This window comes from Apis florea, unplaced genomic scaffold (assembly GCF_048593485.1).
Source record: "Apis florea isolate Af1SG1 unplaced genomic scaffold, ASM4859348v1 contig_3493_pilon, whole genome shotgun sequence".
NCBI lineage: Eukaryota > Metazoa > Arthropoda > Insecta > Hymenoptera > Apidae > Apis > Apis florea.
This window is the reverse complement of record NW_028256772.1, coordinates 1952127-1974252: the sequence shown is the minus strand read 5'-3', so window position 1 is coordinate 1974252 and position 22126 is coordinate 1952127. Positions and strand designations below refer to the sequence as shown.

Genomic DNA, 22126 nt, shown 5'->3' with positions numbered 1-22126 from the left:
CATTGAAGATTTTATTCGTCACGTGACTAGCTTAACCAATCGGAGAATTTTGAGGGCCCTATACGTGGCATAAGGTATGAATCCTTTCCACGTCCGCCATTTTGACATACGGTACTTTTCGAGAGTGTTGGTTTTATGTTTTATCGTTTCTCGTGAAAATAATCTTTTTTACTGAAACGTAAGTAACGTAAGTGACTTATACAGGCAACGTGACATTACGGGGAAGTCTCAATAATCAAACGACGTTTCTAAATAATGGAACTTTGAGCGGGGAACCTTTGACGATTTGCTGGGGAGTAGGTCGAAGGTGACAGACAACCGGGTGTACGCAGTGGCTTCGCAAACTGCACAATATCTTCCGCCTTGTTCGCAATACTTCGGTATTGGCGTTTTAGGTAGCCGATCACGTTTTAAAAGTGAATAGATCACCAGCAAAACACTCTAGAGTGATCCTTAACGGTATGCTAGTCCGATAATCATAGCGATGTATTAAAATGAGAATCAATAGCGGGCAGCATGAGCATCTCGTGCGTGCCTCTATATAATTTTTTTTCGTTCAGTTAAATTAAAATCTATGATTTAAATTGTTCTCTTTAGTTATTTTTTATCGTAAATTTTTCATAATTGTGCAGGTTAGCTTAGATTTAATATCAATGTATTAGTGTATTTTACGCATGTTCTGCTCCAATTCTATCTACGTAATTTCAATTTTTTTCATGAAACAAGTCTTTTGTTCATTAATGTTGTTTAAGATTATTTCATTAGTTCAATCAATTCGGCTTTTTTTTTCATTTTGTGAAAATTATTTCGAAATGATTTTAAATTCGATATGTATTATTGCACGTTGATTGTATATACATTGTATTATTACATATGTCGGGCATATATCTCTTCGAACTAATCATAAATTCAAGATAATTAATTTTTTAGTAGTCTATTTTTTTAATTCAATTATAATTTTATAATATTTTTATTTGTCTTTATGTTTTTACAAGTGATACTCTCGTTAGTGTTAATTATCGTTCAATAAAACTTTCATTCGTAAATATTTATTTATATTTTTAAATAAAAATATAACTATAATTTACACATAATAAAAAAAATATTATGTATATAATTAATTTTATTTAATAGAATATTAACAAGAAATATATATTCTTTATGGATTTCAATCGTGTGATATATATCAAATAGAATTTTTATTAATTTCAATCAAGTTTTTTAATAATTTTTTTTTTTTAATAATTTGATTTAGTTGTATATTTGTGAAATCTTAGTTTATTATTTTGTTTTAGGTATTTAAATAATCAGCATTAACCATGGGGAATATGTTTGCAACATTATTTAAAGGCCTTTTTGGCAAAAAAGAAATGAGGATTTTAATGGTAGGTCTTGATGCAGCGGGTAAAACCACAATTCTGTACAAATTAAAATTAGGGGAAATTGTTACAACAATTCCTACTATAGGTAAATATAGAAATTATACATATTTAAATATTAAAAATACATTGCAAATATATTTTTATTTTTAATATGCACAAAAAAAGTTATTGTCTATTATATCTAAAATATTGTTATATAGTTTATTAATTAAATATGTCATAAATTTTAGGTTTCAATGTAGAAACAGTTGAATACAAGAATATAAGTTTTACTGTATGGGATGTAGGTGGTCAAGATAAAATCAGACCTCTTTGGCGACATTATTTTCAAAATACACAAGTATGTAATTTTCTAATTAAGTTATTCATCATAATATTAATTAAATTTTTTTTGTATAAATTAACCCCTTCCCATATTATCACGAGTCTGATTCGTGATGAAGATTTCGGCCCAAACATGAATTGCACGAGTGGAACTCGTGAACTGAAGATCAACCAAACCTAAACATCACAAGTGGGACTCGTGGAATGAATTTTTTCAATTGAAATTTAATTTTTGCCAGTACGCCACGAGAAAATCACGATTCTTATAATCTACATTGCAAAGTGCCCTACTGCTTGGGCCCAGATTTCGTCGAGCTAAATGATGCGGGAAGGAGTTAATACAATTATTTATGAAAATAAATACTTGGAAATCTACTTCTTGTTTATTTAAAACATATAATATCTCTAATAAAATTGTTTTCATAGAATAAATTTATTTTCAGGGACTGATATTTGTTGTTGATAGTAATGATAGGGAACGTATTGGTGAAGCACGTGAAGAATTGATGAGAATGTTAGCAGAAGATGAACTTAGAGATGCAGTACTTCTTATATTTGCTAATAAACAAGTAAGTTTCTGAAATATATTTATTATATATAATTATATATAATAATATATAATTATTTATAATTATCTCTTAGATAGAGAAATGTATCTTATTTCATATTATATATAGTATATTAAAAACATAATATTTGTTACTTTGTGTCAATCATATAAAATTTATATAAGTAACAAATTTTAATAATACAAAAAGAAAGAAATAAAAAATAATGTATAAAATTGAGACTAGTATTTATTAATTAATATTTTAGGATCTCCCAAATGCAATGAATGCAGCAGAAATTACTGATAAGTTGGGGCTTCATTCTCTCCGCAATCGTAATTGGTATATTCAAGCAACGTGTGCTACAAGTGGAGATGGACTTTATGAGGGTCTTGATTGGCTCTCCAATCAGCTCAAAAATGCCAATCGCTAATTGGAACGTTATTTTGTCAACATTCAGTTGCTATATTAACATCATAAAATCAGCTGCACACCTATCCCCCCATGAATGAATAATAGTATAAAAAGAGGTAATACTAAGTGCAAACTGCGAGATCTTTTTGATCTTGAAGTGGAGGGTGAAGATTGTCGAAAGTTGTCATTGTGCCAGGAAGTTTTTTGGGGGGAGGGGAGTGGGGAAACCGGCCGGAAGCACACATTCGAACGGCCACACAAGACTATTGCCTTGTGCAACTTATTATTATAATTATTATTATATTAGCATTATAGTTACACTTTTTACACAGAGATACCACAAGAAAAGTGGAAAACTTGGAAGTAATTGTATTAAAGTACCTAACTCTGAAACATACAATACACATTGATTAATTAATAATTTGAATATCTTTGAAAAAACTTAAGAACAAAAAAGTGAAATACCCACGGTGTTGTCAGTTTGAATACGTTGGACATACTGATTATCATAATGTAGCTGCATATTGTACATTACATTATATAAATACGATGATAAAAATGTGATCAATAGATGAGAGAATGTTGCTCTGTCCACTACATTATAAATGTCACATCGGCCCATCAGTTGACATAAAAAAATGCAGTGAGTGGTAACTGACGGTGCAATGACTTACTGTTTCTAGTTACAAAAGTTTGTTTCTATTTTTTTAAGTTTTCAGTGGTATACGTCGATAAAAAAGTAAACAAAAAAAAAAAACAAAGCTATGCAAAATGGTTGTCTTACTGCTTATGATTATCAGCAGGTGTTGTAATTGCACCCTCCTTCACCTGTTTAGAATAAAACTAACAGTCAGTCAACCATGTATATCTCAGTGTAAAAGAGATATCATTTATTTATTGCACCTTAATAAGGTAAAATTAGAATATTGTCAACATTCCGAAATTATGCATCGATCGTGGCGGGAAATGCAAATAAAAAAAGATTTGAATGAAAAGAAAATATGAAAGATGAAAAAATACGGAATAAATTAAAAAAAAAAAAACTAAAAAAGTTAGGAAAGAACCTCTCACAGCAAAGAGAGATAGGCCTCGCAATTTCTAAGCCAGCTATCCAAACTGGCATGGCAGTCTGCCAGATGAAGCCATTTTCGCAAAGCCCTTCAATCTCCTAATGTTTTCCTGTCCTTAAAAATACATTGTTTTTACGAAATAATCTTCCCCTAATTGATCAAATCGCCTTTCCGTCATATGCGAAGATTCGTATAATTATATATGAATGTTTAAACGATTTGTGAAATATACTGTAATTGTGCTTTATGTAGTCTATGTGTTATTTGCCGTTAAAATAGTTTGTTTTTGTTCTGGCTAGTTTATCAAATAGAATTTATAAAATATTCTTCTTTTGGGATGTATGCATACTGTGCAGGAAATGACAAGGATAAAGAAATTTCTACACTAATGCGGGAACTGATTACATTATTATTATTCTTATTCTTATTATTATTATTATCATCATTATCATAATTTACATCAGACGAAAACAAACATCTCTATTCATGATCAGCCTGTATACATCGGATGATGGTACTTCAATTATATAAGCACGATTACTTTTTTTTTAATTACTAAAGACTGCACACCGCCTATACCGCATATTTCATTTAGCAATTTAAGTTCTTTTTATTTTTTTTTTGGTCAGCTAATTATACATTAGGATAAATTATAAGTCCTAAATTTTCATTATAGAAATCATCCTAAATTTCCATTTTCATTTTTTTAGTAAAAAAAAAATTATAAGTAATTTCTTAGTAGTAATATACTTATGTATAACAGATTTTTTTCTGAATTTTAATAACGTGTGTATTTAACGATTAGAAATTTTGATCAGGATATTATTTGCTCTAACTCTGTCAGAACAAAAATAAAGAACGTAATATTTGAAATATACGATTTTTTACCGATTCTACAGATCAACTCATCATTAAATAAGATATTCTTTTATCTTAAATCATTTTTCATTCATCTTCATAAGTAACCAAATACTTATAAATGTAAAATCATCAAACAACTTTAAAAAAATTGTATACAAAAATTGTTACATACTTTGTATTTAATTCATTCAGTATATAACATATGGATTGCATACTTATATGCAATTTCAAAACATTGTAAACAGATTTTTTTTTATTATTATTATTATTTTATTTTATCTTATTTTATTTTGCGTGTATTAATTTGCTTAATATTTTTAATATGATATGTTATTTTAGTTACCGATCAGATTAATTAGAAACCAATATTAAGAAACTTCCAATATATATATATATATATATGTATGTATATATATATGTATATATATATATATACATATGTGTGTTATCATTACACAACGATAAATGGGTTAAATACTTATAAGTTGCATTCATGACGTCGGTTTTATGCGCATGACCTCAGTGTCGTGACATTTTCTTGCGCGTAATCTTCGATGTATAAGTAAGTACTCAATACAATACATTGTCATTTAGCTTCAAATGTACATTATGTGCACGAGTGTGAGTGAATCCGGTTTCATTAAATCTTTGTTTGGTAAATAAACAAAATAAAACCATTTCAACCTTGAAGATAAAATTAAATTTTATGAATCCTTGTAAAATTCAAATCCAATTTATTTTTACTTATTTACTCAATCGAGATTTATACAATAAAAAAATACTTCGTACAAATTTTATATTTTTATGAATTTATTAAATAAATCATTTGTTGAACATCGATAATCATAAAATATATTGATATTAATGTAATCAAAAATTATCTTTTAAATAATGACATAGAATAAATAGGAAATATATATATATATATATATATAATCGATGTATTTGATTTTTTTATTGGTTCAAATTTATATCTATAATCTATAAAATTTTAATCGAAGATATAATATATATGTATGTTCAATGTAAAGTGAAAGTTAATAGAAAGTAGATTTTCTAGAAAATTTATTCAGATTTTATATATGAAAATATTGAAATGAAACTCAATTTATGAATGCTATCAATACATTGAAAAAAATAATATAATATTAACTATTTAATATTATTTTAAAAACAAATGATCGATTAAATTTATTTTCAAGTATATATATATATATATATATATATATATATATATATATATATATACATTTTTCATTATAGTTATACTAAATTTAAAATTTTATTAATATGAACTATAATACCGATATGGTAATAATCTATTCTATTTCTCATCTCATCGAAAACTACAATTACAAAAAAAAAGATGGCGCTATCAATCAAACAGGGTTACTATTTTTCGTATTTATTTAACTTACTTACTAGTCATTATATTTATGGTTCCGTATATTATACTCGAAATATAAATATAACTTATGAAAAAAAACAAAATCGGTGCCTCTTATATTTTAAAATTATGAACCTGTAGAATGACGATTACATATTAAATGTCAGACGAAACTGTTTATGATAGATATAGACGGCGCCAGATTTTTTGTCGAACAAATAATGTTCGACCATCATGACCTTTCAAATTACGAGTACCTTTCTATACAATTTCTATATAAATCGTTGATTACGGAATAATAGCAAATAGTAAATAAAAAGTTCGTCAATTACGGACAACAAGGTAAGCGAAAATCTTTTAAAAAATAATAATTGTTTGCGCGACAATATATATAGATGTAATATTATCATTTTAGTTTCGAGGTTATCGTATAAGTAATATATCAGAATGTGAATCCTTTTAATTTTTTTTTCTTAAACGAAAATTTTATATTTCGTAAATATAAATTAGAAAACATTTTTTGCAATTATGACGAAATATCGTTTTATAATGTGCCAATATATATATATACAATATACAAACATTACTTATATATATTATAAAATGTTATTCAATATTGTGATATTAAATTAAAAAAATATATATATAATGCAAAATCTCTTAGCTGTTACTATATATGTTATATATAATATTTTTTTTGTTCATCGTATTTTAAAAGTAAATTTTTTTATTCTTAAAAGAAAATATTCAGAACAGATTTATTAGTATTGAAAATAAAAATATTAATACTTTCGATTTTCATTATTGAAAATCTTTTTAAATCGAAATTTGGATAATCTTCGGATATAATATAAATTATAAGCTTATTGCATATCATTGTTATGATATAAGTAAGATTTTTTTTGGCATGTCGCTATCGTTGGCATCTTATTCTTGTGAAATGATGTTGCTAAAAATGTAATTCCTAAAAATTCAATCGGACCACTCCATGTTTTGTATGATAAACTGTTTGAATTACACGATCATCTGTGTTTTCCCATCGACGCATGGGTTATCAATTTTCCTCGGACATTGGAAAAATATTATTTCAAGTTGAGGCCAGATTGTTGTTGCGTTGCCAGACGAAATTCCAAGGAGATGATTTTTTCAATCTAATACTCAGAATTTTAAAAATGAAGATGAATAATTTATTAAATAATCGTTATTACACACTTTTAGTAAGAATAGTTAAATTAATAATTTTTAATTTTATTTGTAAATATTTTCTTAAATATTATATTTATACTAAAACTCAAATAAAATAAATCTGCTTTCTATTAAATAAAAAATAGAATTCATCAGAAAAATTTCTCTAAAAAAAATGAAGATTTGATTGATTATTTTTGAGAATATGAAAAATGAGAATGAAATACAATGTTAAAACAATTTATTGCCCAAAAATTCATATCTACTAGGGACAAAATGTTTCCATACTTCTGTTAATTCTCGCAAGACATGTTACTTAATTCAAAATATATTATTTAATTAAGTTTTGATCATTAAAAAAAGTTGTAACAAATATATATATATACACGTCATACATGCATAATGTCACAAGAATGGCGCCAATATTCTCATCTCATCGATATGTATGCACTTTAAAATGTTGAATCACGTCGCATTCGTATATCGATAATGGTTATGCATGTGGGTGATGTGCTAAATAGGAAATATAAAACTAAACAAACATGGAGAATGTAAATTCAATATCTAATGTAAGATAAATTCTAACGACGTGCAAGAATGCCGCATAATTCAACTATTAATTGATTGTCATTCATGTAAATCTGATTAATGGAAGCAATGATCGTTGAGAAATAAATGTTTCTCGGCTTGTACGTAAGAATTGCCTTTGACATTTTCAGCGTTGTTCATTTGATGAAAATGGGCTTTTCCATCGTCTTTTATTTGATCATTAATTGGCGCCATTGAAACGATAAATTATTTATAATCGCACCATTTACGATTGAAGAATTTTCATGACTGCAAAAAGCGGAAATAGGTTTACGAGTTTGATATCAATTTTGCAAGCGTCATGATCGAACTTAGACTACATGATTTACCGATCATGCTCTCTATGCGTTCCATGCATTTAATTTATTTTACAACTCCATGTAATTCATGTCGTTCGGCCAAATTTACTGATATAGGCTATCCATTTGGATATGCTGCACTTAGATAATAAAATAAATTTTGTTTTTATACTGTGATCACGATCAAAAGTGTGTTTATATTAGTTGATAGATGTATCATTGATAATTAAGATAATTAAGATCTCTTTTTGAATTTAATTATAAAAAAATTTTTTTAATTAATAATAAAATTCTAAATAATTATTTTTATCATATATTATTTATTATTTAATAATTTCTTTATCTCTTTTTTTATTATATTATATTTTTATTTATTACAAATAAAAATTAACATAATATTTTTTTTACAAATTAATTTCAAATTTATAATTCCATCTTAAAAAATAAACATATACATATGTATTTAATTTTTATCATAAAATTTTATTATATATTATTTACGTAATCAATTTTTATGGGCATGCTACATGCTACGAATGATCTAAAGAATTAGATATTTCATAACTACAATTTTTAAAGTTAAAAGAAATTAACAAAATTTTTGTGAAATCCCTTTAGATGGTCTCTGAAATATCGGCAGTCAATTTTGACTGTGTACTTTACAACAAACTCGGCGGTCGTCCAAGATTCCTTTCATATGCTTCGTAAAATTATGAGCCATTGATTTCTACGTACACGCAGAGCCTCTGCCGGATCCTTCAGGAGATAACTTTCTCCACGAAAACACTGAATTGACTTTTCGTCACGTCGGTGATTTTAATGTTCGCACAACGTGAATAACCTTTCGATATACGTCCGGTCACTTAGGTATAAATCATTCGGTACATACGCAAGAAATTTACATAAACAGTGTACAGATGAGGCCTGAAACGAATCCGGACATAAAATTGGCGAAGAAAGATCGACGTGGTGACGACCGTGTGGAACAAATATTTTAACGTGCGTATATCATCAATAACATCAATTTTCACAAATCTCTTATAATTTATGTTTGTTTAGTTATTGAACAATTTGTTTTAAAATAGGTCATGGTAAACGTGTTGCACGAATTTGTACGTGAAAATTTGGTAATGCAATTGCATCAGAAATTACATTCAGAAATTTTATTATTGGACATTAATCCGAACATTTGAATTATCATATTTTATTTGAATTTTAGAACAATATAGAAAGATATAAAATGAAATATATGACAGATATATATGTATATATGAGTCAAAAAAAAAAAAAAAAATTGAAAATGTAAAATATCATTTTTTTAATAAAAAGCTTAATTTTCAAGTAAGTCGATATCGAAAATTCATTGCGTATATATAAACTTGGATGTCATCTATAGAATGATTCGGTGAACTTCATTGCAAAGTTTTCTTATATAAAAATTTGTGTTTATCATATATAAATCAACAAAAAATACAATAAAACAAAATTTAAATCGATTATTTAATATAAATAATATATAATAATATAAAAATTTTTTCAAATTTCGTAACTTATTTTTTATCAGAAATAATGAAAAAAAAATATAATAAATTTATAATGATAAATAATACAAGAGAAATTTTATTAGTTTATTGTATTATTGTATTATTTTTTTTTTAGTTTGTTTTAAATTTTTTTACAAAATATGTAAATATCATCCAATTACTTATCTTCGAAGAATATATCAATCAGATTCTAAGAATATCACTATTAGAATGAATAGTTCAAAATGATCGGTAGGCAAAAATGCATGTATGATAATTTCATCAAAGCGTATATAAACGAATATGTGAATGCGTATGCGTGACCAGAGGCGTGAATTAATAGATCTACACGAACATATATTTGCAGATAGAAGGGCGAATATTTCTGCTTTGAATACATAAACTTGGAAATCATAGGGTGCGTACTTAAAGTGATTATGCACATACATTAAAGAAACTTTATTTACATATGTGTATTTAATACTGTATTTAATACATGATAAAAAAGATGTTGACAATGCTTGACCATTAAAATACTCAGAAAGTCTTTTATATAGTTATTATAAAAATATATCTTTTTTACATTTATCTTGATTAAAATTTTCTTTCATAATTTTATCATTATATTTAAAAAATGACTATATAATTTTTCTATTATTTTCTATTATTCTATATTCTATATTCTATTATTCTATTATTCTATTATATTATCCTATTATGTAGAATTAATCCTGTGGCTTCAAATAATGAATTTAAGTATTATAAGTAGAAATAGAAATAGTGAAAATTCAAATATCATTTATTTATTAAATATATGGAAAAAATTAAATATTCATGTGAAAAATAATTTCAATTAAATTGTATATCAAGAATTTAAATTTATTAGATTCACTATTAATTATTTTTTATTAATTTAATTAATTTAATTTTTTTACGAATTATAAAAATAAGAAAATAAATAAACAACTTACAGGAAAATAATAAATAAGTATTTATAAATATTTATAAATTTAATAAATATTTTTAGATTAATAAATATATTAATAAATATTAAACAGAAAAAAACGAATGAAATAAAGAAAAGTTTCATTTCAAAAAAAGAATCTGTATAGAACTAGTTCATCAAAAACGAAATTTTAAATTGAACTTTATCTTTCTTCGATAATGTTTATGTATTATGTGATAATGTTAATGCGATCTTTCTGCAAAAAAATAACAACGAAGAAAAGATTATGGGACCAATAAAAAGGAAAAGAGATATGACTATCATAAATATTACATCTGCTTTCTAAATCGATCGCGTTGAGCTTCTCTTAAAAACTAGCTTTACCATATCTCTAAATCAACTGATGTCGAGATATCGATGACAAGTGGACATGTCGCGACGCGATACAAGGTTCGATTTCGTGCTGGTCATTCATGACTCCACGTGAAATTAAGATCGATTTCACATCTAACGAGTGTCGGCCTGTGGCCTGGGTGTCGCGAAACAAATAAGAAGGGCGGGGAAAGATGAGATTGAGCCGGTTGGTCGTTCAACCGAGCCAGTTACAACAGACGGCGCCCATGATCTGGTCAGTTTGGCGAAGAACGTGAGAGTAAGTCGCTCCTGGAGGGAAAAGAGGAACAGAGAGGGCTGAATGAACAACGAATAAAAAAATATTGTGACGACGTAGTGAGACACGTGTGCAAGACAAGAACGAAGACAGGATTGGAAGAGAGGAAGAAAAAACAAACGTTATGACGGTAAAGAGGTTAAGGTGTGAAAGAGATGAGAATATATGTGATTGAAAAAGGCGAACGAGTGGAAGAGGAACGGGAATAGTATGACTTGTTGGGAAACAACTAAAGAGGGAGGAAGCGAATATGTATGTTGAATACGTGGGACGGATAATACTTCCTTGGCGCGTGTAATGTACTCGTCCGACGGCGCCGGCGCCTGCATATATTGCTCTTTCTATCTTTTTCTCTGTCTCGAGGTGAGTATTTCATTTTCTATCTCCCTTTCTACTCTTGCCGAGTGCAGTGTATTTATAGTGTATTATTATTATAGAATGTTTACGTGACGTGACACAGATTCCACAGAGACGCCTTCTGAAAAATCTACTATATGATTATGTCTGGTGTGTGCAAAAATTTTTGGGACGTGTCTAGAACGAGGTTATGGTTGTTATGACGTATGACATTGCGTCGCTCTTCCAAATATTTCTTGGTTTGGAAACGCAAATAAACATTATTAATCGATTTTCAAATGAAAGATTATTGTTGCGATATATAAAAATACTTAATATACATATTTGATCAAATTGCGTAATAAAAGACGAGATAAATTTCAATATTATTTTCCTATCCATACTAATTATGATAATTATGTTAATTATGTTAATTGACATATTATAATTATATATGTTTATAGTGAATCGAGTTGTATTGTTGGATAAGTTTCAATCATATTCGAGAAATTAAATATTATATGCGAAATTAATAAAATAAAAAGAACATATTAATATAATGTATTTATAGATATTTATTATATATTTAATCATAAATTTATATTTAATTGTTGGTTTACATGGCAAATCGTGACTCATGTAAATATTTATTCGATATTGACGGAAAATGGCATTTTTCTTCGATTTAAAGAAAAAAAGGAAAAATAAAAACTACGATGATAGCATATCAAGTTTGTTCATTTAAATTTTTCTTATTCAATTATAGTTATTATTATTATTATTGATTATTAATTATCAATAATGAATTTTTGACATTGTAAATAAAATACTATTCATAAGCAAATTTTTCTATTATTTGAATATCATGTATTAGTATATAATCTCAATTTATTCAAGAAACTATTCGCATTTTAAATTATTTTAATAATTTTTATCAATTATATCTTAGTTATTAGATTTTTCTATAATATGATTGAAATATCCAGCAGGCTAGATTTATCATTGAAAATTCTTCGTAAAGATTGAAACCAAATGGCCAGCACGATCGCAAAATATCTTCGAAATATAGGGATGTGGCGCCGCCCTCGATTTAACTATAACGAATGGAAGGATAGCGAACAGATCTACAACAAACAATAATAAATCTCAGTCTCGAAGATAACTGATCTTAATATTCCATAAAAATATATATATATGCAATCATTAATCATTAATGTGAATAATAAGACAATGCTTATTTAACGCGTTTGTTCTTCTATCATTGTTGTAAGATTCGTGGCGATATGAAAAATGAGATTGACAGGTTAGGTTACTTTTATATAATGAATTTTTTTTAAAAACAATACATATATTCTAATATATTATAATTTATGAGATAATTACTTAACCATCATCTAAAATATATAATTCTATGATATTTATTTATTGCTGAAAGCAATTTTTTTTGTTTTTCTGAATGTTTTTTTATTTAACCAATGTTTCTATATATATAGAATATATAAATATGTAAATATATATATTTGTTAAAACTTTAAATAAAATATAAACTTTTTATGTAAACTTAAAACATATGAATTTGACACATAAATATATCTATTTATAATAAATATATCTATAAGTTATATCAAATCTTTTGGCTATTTCACATGTAAATTCTTTCTAATATATATACCTATTTAACATATTTGTTTAATATATTCATCTTTTCCAGAAACAGTACATTAAAAAGAAAAAAATAAAATTCTATTTTTATCGATGGACATTTCGGAATTGTGACATTAATTATAGGCTAAATAATTGGGATTTTTATTTTTTATTTGTTTAAATTCGCCTGTTCAGAGGGCGAATGTCTTTTATTTATCTGGCTAGGTCTGATTTCAGAAATTTGCGCAACTGGCGTCAATCCAAAACGCACTATCGACTTATTGCGATAAACGTAATTTCTTAGTCGAAACAGAACATACGCGCCAACTGCATCCAATCGAGATCCTTTTGCGTCTGTATTTTCTAGATACGCACGCAGATTTCGTCGATAAATTATATAAACAGTATTGCATTTAATTTCTAATTGTACCTGTGCATTTTTTTTCTTATTTTTTTTTTTTTTTTGTAAGATTTTGTGTAAAATAAAAATGTTGTGCGTTTCTAGAAAGTGTATATAATTAATAATGCAATTCAAATGTGAACGAAATTTTATGATAAGATTTTAAGATTTTTTTTATTTTTAAATATTAGATTATTAAGATTCATGATTATTAAGTATCATGAATCAGAATTCGAACAATTTGATACAATAAATTAAAGAATAACATTAAAATTTAATCTGTGATATAAAAGTTTCAAAGATCTATGTGATACTCATAGCTGACAATGTGAAAGATTCAAGAGATTTAATGATCTTAATAATTTAACACTTTTAGAACTATCTGGATTCTTTTCTTGGAATTTTTTTAGTGGATTCTAAAATTTATTATACTAATTTGTATAGATTTTCTCGCTTCCTCCCTTCCTCTCTTCCTTCCTTTCTTCTCTAAATTTGTTGGATTCTGTGAACTTTTAATAATCTTTATTAAATATTACTAAATATTAATGGTGTTTTATAACAGATTATTTTATTTCTGATGTTCTATAAATTTGCTTTATACATTAAATTTATAATAGATATTCAGAATTCTATAAATGATCCACTTGCTAATGATCCACTAGATATAATCAATTACCTTTGATGTTAATTTTTAATTATCTCAGAACTCGTAAAATTTCTAATTTCAATACTTACATTTTCATTGAAAAATGCATAATCATGTCGCTGTTTTAAAAATTTCAGATTCCATGATGTAATAAGATGAACGATGGATGAAGTATTTAGCATAGCATGTGTTCACTAGCCATTCTGTTAATTGAATAAACGAGCGATCAAAAAGGGATGAAATATTTTCAAGAATCGGCGGCATGTAACGCATTGTGCCTTAGTGGAGACAGGTGTCTCGATCGCGGCGCCGGAACGTCGTAAACTGTTTTTCGGACCACGAGATCTCTACCGAAATCCCGGTACCGAATGGCAGGCATTATTTACACCTCATGGCGCGTTGTAAAATTACATACACCCGTGTTCTTTCACGCTGTCCACGCCTGAATGTATAGGTTCATTTAAATTATAGAGGGATCTCCCTTTTTCTCTTTTTCTTTGTGCAAATATAGTAAAAAAAATTCCGTACATGAATCAAAAGCATGGATCAAGTATTAGAATTATGGAATAATGAGATTGAATTGAAAGAATTGGAGAAATGATGGTGTATATATAACGAAATGCGTGAGTCATCAAAATATAAAATTTCTATATTTCATATATTATAATTACAATATTATTTCAACCAATAAATGTTAGTTATATATTACAATTAAAAAATATTCTCTATATTTCATTCTCATTCACGACTTAGATGTATTAAGAAAATCTGGCAAATGAAAAGAGATACATTAAGAAAATCTGACAAATGAAAAGAGATATATAAAGGATTCAAACATGTATTTCCAAGGATTACTGTATTTATAATAACATCTATCACTAAGAGGCATTAAATAATATAAGGAGATTCTTTTGTTGCATACAAAAACGGTAATTCTTTAAAACTCTTGTATAATAATTTTATAATAATTAATATTGGCAACTTAACAAGTTAGAGAATTTAAGAAGTTAGAGATTATAGACTTCTTTTTTATGAGAAATAGACAATAATTGTAAAATCGATTTAAAAAAAATTTCATTTGTCTTATTACCAAATTTATAACTTCCAATTTACAATTTATAAATTTTTATAAAATTATTACTAATATTAATTATCCGTAATTATACAAAAGTATTTTTTGTTAATCTAACGATAATTTTTTACTTTTAAAAATAGAAACCGTGTATCGAATCGATATGAATGTGTATGCATGAAACAAATAAAAACATTGGCGATTGGCGGCACCGCTTTTGAGTGACATAACAAAGATCCTGGAATGATTCGACTATTAAAAAGATTTCGAATATTAGAGTATTCAATTGAAAGGTGTTTGGAAACAAGAAGCTTTATTATATTTCATGCGATCGAACGTGCTTCCGCACTCGACATGGGGATTATCCTTGGTTCATGAAGAAAAGAAAGCGATGAGGGAAGGTAGACCAGGTGAAACTACCGACGCTTATCTTATTGATGGTAACTTTATTCATCGGATCTGCGGAGTTTGGGGCTCAGTTTTTCGTAGAATCGGCTATTGTCTCGGAGATTAATGGTCCCGCGCGAAACCATTCGTCCTGCGAACACGAAGACCCGAAAAATTTCGCTTCTTTTGTGGCATGTTCCTTTTACCTTGCGATGCCATGGCAAAGAGGACACGGACTAGTTTCGATATTCATTCAAGAAATTGAACCTTCTAAAAACCTTTTGCTTTCAAGGAAAAAAAATCTAATCTAATTCAACCTAATCTAGTTTATATTTGATTTTTTGGTCTATTTTACATGTCTATTTGTATCATGTATTTTTAGAAAGATTTATTAATTATTTAACAAAATTCATATTTTGTTCTGTTAATAGTTATGGAAGTATCAAGGTGAAAGATGATGAAGGATGATGAAAGACGATAAAGTAAAAATGATGAAGAAATTATGATACAACGTAAGATTTTATGTTGTTTGAATATCTTTGAAAAGTATTATCATACTGTTTTTCTACTGAAAATGATTGACACATTATAGTATCTTTCTATGATTATTAATAGTTAGTAGAATTATTTTAATGGAATTTATGAAGCGAATAATGCAGGTAAAAATGTTTAATTTTGTCACAATATAAAAGAGATTTGAAACAATTGTCAATAGACAGATAATGGTCAAAATCTTATATTATAGAGGATTTCTATTTCTGTTTATCATGATAATTTATTTTATTGTAAATTAAATAGCATTTCTTGTGAAAATATTAATCAAAGATCACTATTGCTTAAATATTTTTTATCAAAAAAAAAGTAAAAAATGTTGAAATATTCAATATTTAAATAATATTTTTGCTAAACAACTTTAATAAATGTAAAATATATGTTATATAGAAATATTTAAATCAAATAGTAAAAATGCATCATATGTGATATTAATATACGAATAAACAGATTTATTCATGAGATCGAATTATAAAAAAAAATGGATGCTACATAATAGATTAACCAATAATAGATTTGAGATTACCAATCTCAAATAACCAATAATAACTAATAATTGATTATTTAAGATTCACATTGGAGATTATAGGAGATTATATATACTCCAAATTTTGAATTTTAAGAATTCTAAGAATTTTTCTATTCTTATTAACTAGAATTGTTATTTAATCATTGTATATAATTATAATTTTTTTTCTTTCCAGAATATATGCGCAGATTTTATGGGCATAGATGCACCACGTGTTATTTGTATCACGATATTTTATGAGCATTGCTAGCATAAATCTTATATGAAATCTTATGTTGAAGCTTATTTTAAAATATGTAGACATAAATACAAAGAAAAATATGTGCGCATACATATACCTTCAAAAATATTTTCGTTTGATTTTTCGAATATATAAAATAAAATAAAGTTTTTATTTTGAACAAGATAGATCCTAAAAATTAAAAAAAAAATTATATTAAATTGTTCAATAATATTATAATATAAAGCAATAGTAATATAAAAAAGAAGAAAATATTACTTTTAAAATTTTTCTGAATACATAGATCATAAATAATATATCTTTATAGTTTTTTATAAAACTTGAAGAATAAGGGATATAAGAAGGAATATATATAAGAAATATATCTAAGAATTCTATTGATTAGGAAACTCTTCATATCAAATAATTAAAGCCGAAAGTTCATTTATCCGGATATTGTAAGAAATAAATTATGATAAATTGACAACTTTCAATCCACTATTATATTTCATGATTGCTGTGCATATTTAAATTATATTTAAATTTTAATCGATAAATACGGACACTTAATATTTATTTATAATGTTGTTTTTTCTGTTCTAAAAGAAATGCATATTATTATTTAATAATATATTTGTAATCTTTGTAATACTAATCTATGTGTTCAGTAGTATAACTATATCCTTGTACCGACTTGTTCTGATGATACTTCCTTACATTTTATTTATTTATAAAAATATCATTTCACATAACAATAGGTATAAAATTTTTAATTTTATAATATTATTTGAAAATGCACAAAGCATGCTAGTTATAAAATTGCATCAGTGGATAGATTGAAAATAAGAAATAGGCAACGGTCAGTCGTTGGAATTGGTTGCTTTCGTAACTTTCGTAACTAATCTCACAGGAACATTTTATTCGTTGTATAAAACGTGCATTGCCTCACAAGTACATAAAATCCATCGAATATAAATGGCGTTTTATACTTCTCAGTCAGTATCCAATAAAATGTTGACAAACTAGCCGATCTGGCTCGCCCACTGAGCCTTTAGTGAAAGTGGAAAAGAATTAATGTGAGATTAATTTCGTCTTATGCAGCCTATAGAACTCTTGGATGATCTCGTGAGATTTTTTTCATTAATATGTTTTCTTCAATATTTAATATCTGGAATTTATTTTTAAAAAAATATATTTTTGAAGTTTATCAAAGATCGAACTTTTATTTGTTTGTATTAATTTTTGTAAAACCGTTAAAAAGAATACAAAATTTTTTAAAGTTAAAATTTATTTAAATTTTAATAAACTTTTTTTTGTTTTGACATTTTGTTAAAATATTTTGAAATTAAATCAATCCCACGTTATATTAATATTTCATTTTAAAAAATTTGTTGAATTAATTTTTCATTTGTTTCTTTTTGAAATTATAAAACATTGAAGTTATTGAAAGAAATATCAATAATATACTTATTATCCTTTTTATTATTAATTTTTATTATTAATTTTTATCTATTTAAATTTTATAACATATTTTTTTTAAATCATGGAAATTTTTGTATAGATATATTAATAATATATAATATAATATGATTTCAATGATATTATTAAAAAATAATTGATAAATTATATTTATCAACATTTACATTTCTCAATAATATTGAAATTAAACGATTGTATTATTTTCTCAAATATAAATTAATATTTTTTTTATACTAATTGATAAAAAATAAATTCTGACGATTGCAAAGAAAAGGGGATGAAATAGTACTCAACATAAATGTTGGTATGTAGTCGAAAACGGAGGGGTCCACATTTGGCATGTGTCGACAATATCTCGCTCTTCGCATTCCACGACGAGTCGACAATAAGCATTGTGTGTCTTCAACACGTTATAAGCGAGCAATGGTTTGACTTTATTTCTCAGTTCTAAGACCGGCCGCGAGGAGAAATATCATTGTTAGAAAGGATAGCAAAAGGTTCTCTATAAAGCGTTACATCCGTTCATCGAAAGTTGAATAGAAATATTTTTTCCCTTCTATGCTTTTTTTTTTATTCTTTTTCTATCTCGAGTCCATCTCTTTAGTCCACCTTAAGTCTTGCCAAAAATCTATTAAGTTTGTGATAACCGTGTCTTCTGAATAGTTATTCAAGTTATCCTTTTGCATCTGTTTTTTAACTTTTTCCTTATTTTTATATCTTGCTTCCTTTCTTTCTGTTATTTTCCTGTATGAACCTAATTTTAATTTAAAAAATAATAATATTAATAATTTACGTTTAATTTTACGGCTTAGTTTATTTACAACATATTTCTTATTTTTCAATGCAGATTTTCAATCTCGAAAGATATTTTATCTTTTTAATTAAAAAATAAATGTTAATTTACGTGATCATTTTTAAAAATCTTGTATTTAAAAAATACCACAAAAATTAGAATTCGATAATATAAAATAGCTATAAATGAAAACTTGATCATTTCTCGAAACTTATAATCAAGCTTCTTTTTTTATTTTATTCGGCGTGTGGTCCCGCGTAAATGATCATTTCTCGAGCGCCACTATAGGCGACAGAATCCAACCAGCACATATACAGATACAGAATTGAAATAAATCATTTCGTGATCTTTTGTACGCTACCAGCAGACCGCTATCGTGATCCTTTTTCTTCCTCGTTATATCTATAGTTTGAATCTTCGACTACTCCCTGATCAGAATTTCCATGTGTAAGTTGTACAATTGAATTTTTTTTTGTTGATAAAAATCTTCCTTTTGATCCTTTTATTGTTTTTAAACATTGAAATGAACAAATTTTATAGCGGATGATAAAAATAGGAATAGTGATAAAAGTTTTAATAGATTAGGTTAAGTATAACATACAATTTTGATTGATGCAGACATCAGTGTCTGAAACAGATATAAACATTTGTTAAATATGAATCTTTATGGCTTCTACTTTTATAGCTTTATTTTGAGAATCATATCAAGATCGAAACTACGTGTATATCAAAAATACACACTATCGAAATATGATTTTTTTATGATTTTATGAAATTAATTAAAGAATGTGTGAATGATACGATCGATATAAATAATACTTGTTGCATAATACGATTCTCAGTGAATTATATTTCGTAATTATCAGTAAAATAAAGAATTTTTACGTTGTATATAAACTTACGTTTTTTTAAAACTTTCTTTTTATATATGTGTTCGAAATTATTTTTAATATTTTTTATATTAAATGCATTTTACTTACCTTTTATTTTTATAAGTCGGAAAAAATTTCCTTTACAATATTCATTTTTCTATTTTATCATTCAATCAATTGGAACAATTATATTTCTTTCATAAATTGTAATAGATAAACTAGACGATTCGTAAGAACTTTTACTGTCATAACTGTCGCTTGAGGCTACCAATCAAATATAAGACGTGTATGCGCACAAGATTATTTTCGATTCGGTGCGCATCAGCGACTCGAAACGTGTCAGAGACGTGTAAACGTCACGGAAAAGAATCACCACGCGGTTTATCGTCGGATTAGACGCTTTATAGCTGGAACTTTCAGTTCCGAAACAGTCTACGGGAGAAGAAAAGAAAAATAATAATAATAAAAACATCACACGCATCTCTGTGTCCTCTGTTCACACATCAAGGAAGGAGAGGAGCGGAGAGGAGTGAGAGTTCTCTGAGGCGGTCTGTTCGCGAACACAATCTGCCGTAAAATTCGTTTCGTGGCGGAAGATATTTTTCTTGGAAATGAATTCACTGAGCGTCGTCCACGACGAATGTGCATCCGGCTTAATGCCCTGCTGCAGAACGAAGAATGCCGCAGGTATCTCACGTGGAATCTGCGAAAGCGTCGTCCCCTCTCGCCTTCGAACGCGAGACGCAGCCTCGGCCTCTCTTCGCCATTTTTCTTTTCTCACCTTAAGGCCTCACACGCACATGCTTCTCTCGCCTGTTCCCTTTCCCTCTCCTCGCGCATCCGTCGTTGCACCACCCCCACCACACCCCGTTCGCGCCCCATCGTCACCGCAGCCTTCTCCTATCCTTGTCACTCCTACCACTTTCCCCTGTCACTCGATCTCTCTTCCTCTAGGTCATTCTCTTCTCTAGTCAACCGTGCATGGGCAAAAAGTATAACGGCGCGACGATGAGACGGCCGCGCCACGATGTCGACAGACTGTCCTGCGAATTTTTACAAGCCGCTTAGCAATTAGTCACCCCGTCTTAGGGACTATTTCGTAACGAGTTTGCCGCTGCCAGTCCCGCCAATGGAATAGAAGAGACCGGTGAGGAGGAGATACATCTCCTCCCGTGAATCTTTCTTCTCCCTTTTCTACTTTTTTTTCCTCTTTTTTTCTCTCTTGCCGTGGTTTCGAATCTGTATCCAGTCGATCTTTGGTGTTCGAACTGCCGAATAAAAGAAGGAAAAGAAATCGTATTCCTTTCGAGAACACCCTTCGCCGTTCTATTTTTAGATCCGAAGTGAGATTCGGGGGAGCAGCGTTGAATCGTCTGTCTCGATTGAAATTTCGTTACGGAAGGAGCATTAATGTCTGATTCTGGAAAGAGATGACAATATAGTGTAAATCGTGAATTACACTTCTTCGTTGATTCGCAGATATAGATTATGTGTAACTGTATGTTTTTACGTATGCGATAGGCGACGGGTGAATTTGTATCCATTTATTATATAGACACATTTAACGTCTACGTCATTTCGACACATATCGTGAATCAACGAAGTCAAATCCATTCGTTGTATATGTATAATATTCTGCTCATTGATGTATTTCCATGGATATTTATCTTCTTTGTATCCGGGAATTCCTCTTTGTCGCTTAATGATTTCGTAAAACGATCGCGACATTTCCATTTCCATCGTTCCATCACGTTACATCATTGATGTAAAAAAGCTGCATAGAATTACGTCGTAATATTCCGTTTCTTACAAAGTCTGACGTGTCACATTGGTACCCATGTTCGTCGTATTCTCTTATTGGAAATGTACATGAAACGTTCATAAAATATTCATCAATATGTATTAAGAACGAATATAAATCAAAGATTGTCTTAATAAAGCTTGTTTTATTTAGCAAAATAAAAAAAATTGTAAAAAAAAAAATATTCTTTACATATTA

At 27.6% G+C, this 22126-nt stretch overlaps 1 protein-coding gene and 3 long non-coding RNA genes across 7 annotated transcripts; 3 read left to right on the top strand and 1 right to left on the bottom strand.

Annotated features, from left to right (window-relative positions):
- The first annotated feature begins 30 nt into the window (after positions 1 to 30).
- Arf79F (ADP-ribosylation factor 1) lies at positions 31 to 3985 on the top strand. Of its 3 annotated transcripts, none has more exons than XM_086912901.1 (6): positions 31 to 126; positions 205 to 459; positions 1296 to 1467; positions 1613 to 1722; positions 2150 to 2275; positions 2523 to 3985. In XM_086912901.1, the coding sequence occupies exons 3-6, from the start codon at positions 1320 to 1322 to the stop codon at positions 2685 to 2687; spliced, it is 549 nt and encodes a 182-aa protein (XP_086769027.1). In that variant the 5' UTR covers positions 31 to 126; positions 205 to 459; positions 1296 to 1319; the 3' UTR covers positions 2688 to 3985. The 3 variants fall into 3 exon arrangements, with proteins under 3 accessions (XP_086769027.1, XP_086769028.1, XP_086769029.1); XM_086912902.1 differs by having other exon boundaries at positions 42 to 111; XM_086912903.1 differs by lacking the exon at positions 205 to 459 and having other exon boundaries at positions 42 to 178.
- A 1985-nt stretch (positions 3986 to 5970) lies between these two features.
- LOC116414350 (uncharacterized) lies at positions 5971 to 10169 on the top strand. Its single transcript, XR_015293510.1, has 4 exons — positions 5971 to 6328; positions 8677 to 9057; positions 9144 to 9399; positions 9949 to 10169. It is a non-coding gene; the product is annotated as an uncharacterized LOC116414350 (long non-coding RNA).
- Positions 10170 to 10959: 790 nt separating this feature from the next.
- On the top strand, positions 10960 to 17112 carry LOC100863255 (uncharacterized). Of its 2 annotated transcripts, none has more exons than XR_142864.4 (8): positions 10960 to 11560; positions 11635 to 12094; positions 12520 to 12836; positions 14361 to 14846; positions 14977 to 15152; positions 15439 to 15705; positions 16114 to 16341; positions 16939 to 17112. It is a non-coding gene; the product is annotated as an uncharacterized LOC100863255 (long non-coding RNA). The 2 variants fall into 2 exon arrangements; XR_015293512.1 differs by having other exon boundaries at positions 15439 to 15735.
- Positions 17113 to 18447: 1335 nt separating this feature from the next.
- LOC147656912 (uncharacterized) lies at positions 18448 to 20618 on the bottom strand. The gene is made up of 4 exons (XR_015293511.1): positions 20236 to 20618; positions 19857 to 19883; positions 19617 to 19754; positions 18448 to 19216 (listed from the first exon to the last, which is right to left on the bottom strand). It is a non-coding gene; the product is annotated as an uncharacterized LOC147656912 (long non-coding RNA).
- Between the last annotated feature and the right edge of the window lie 1508 nt (positions 20619 to 22126).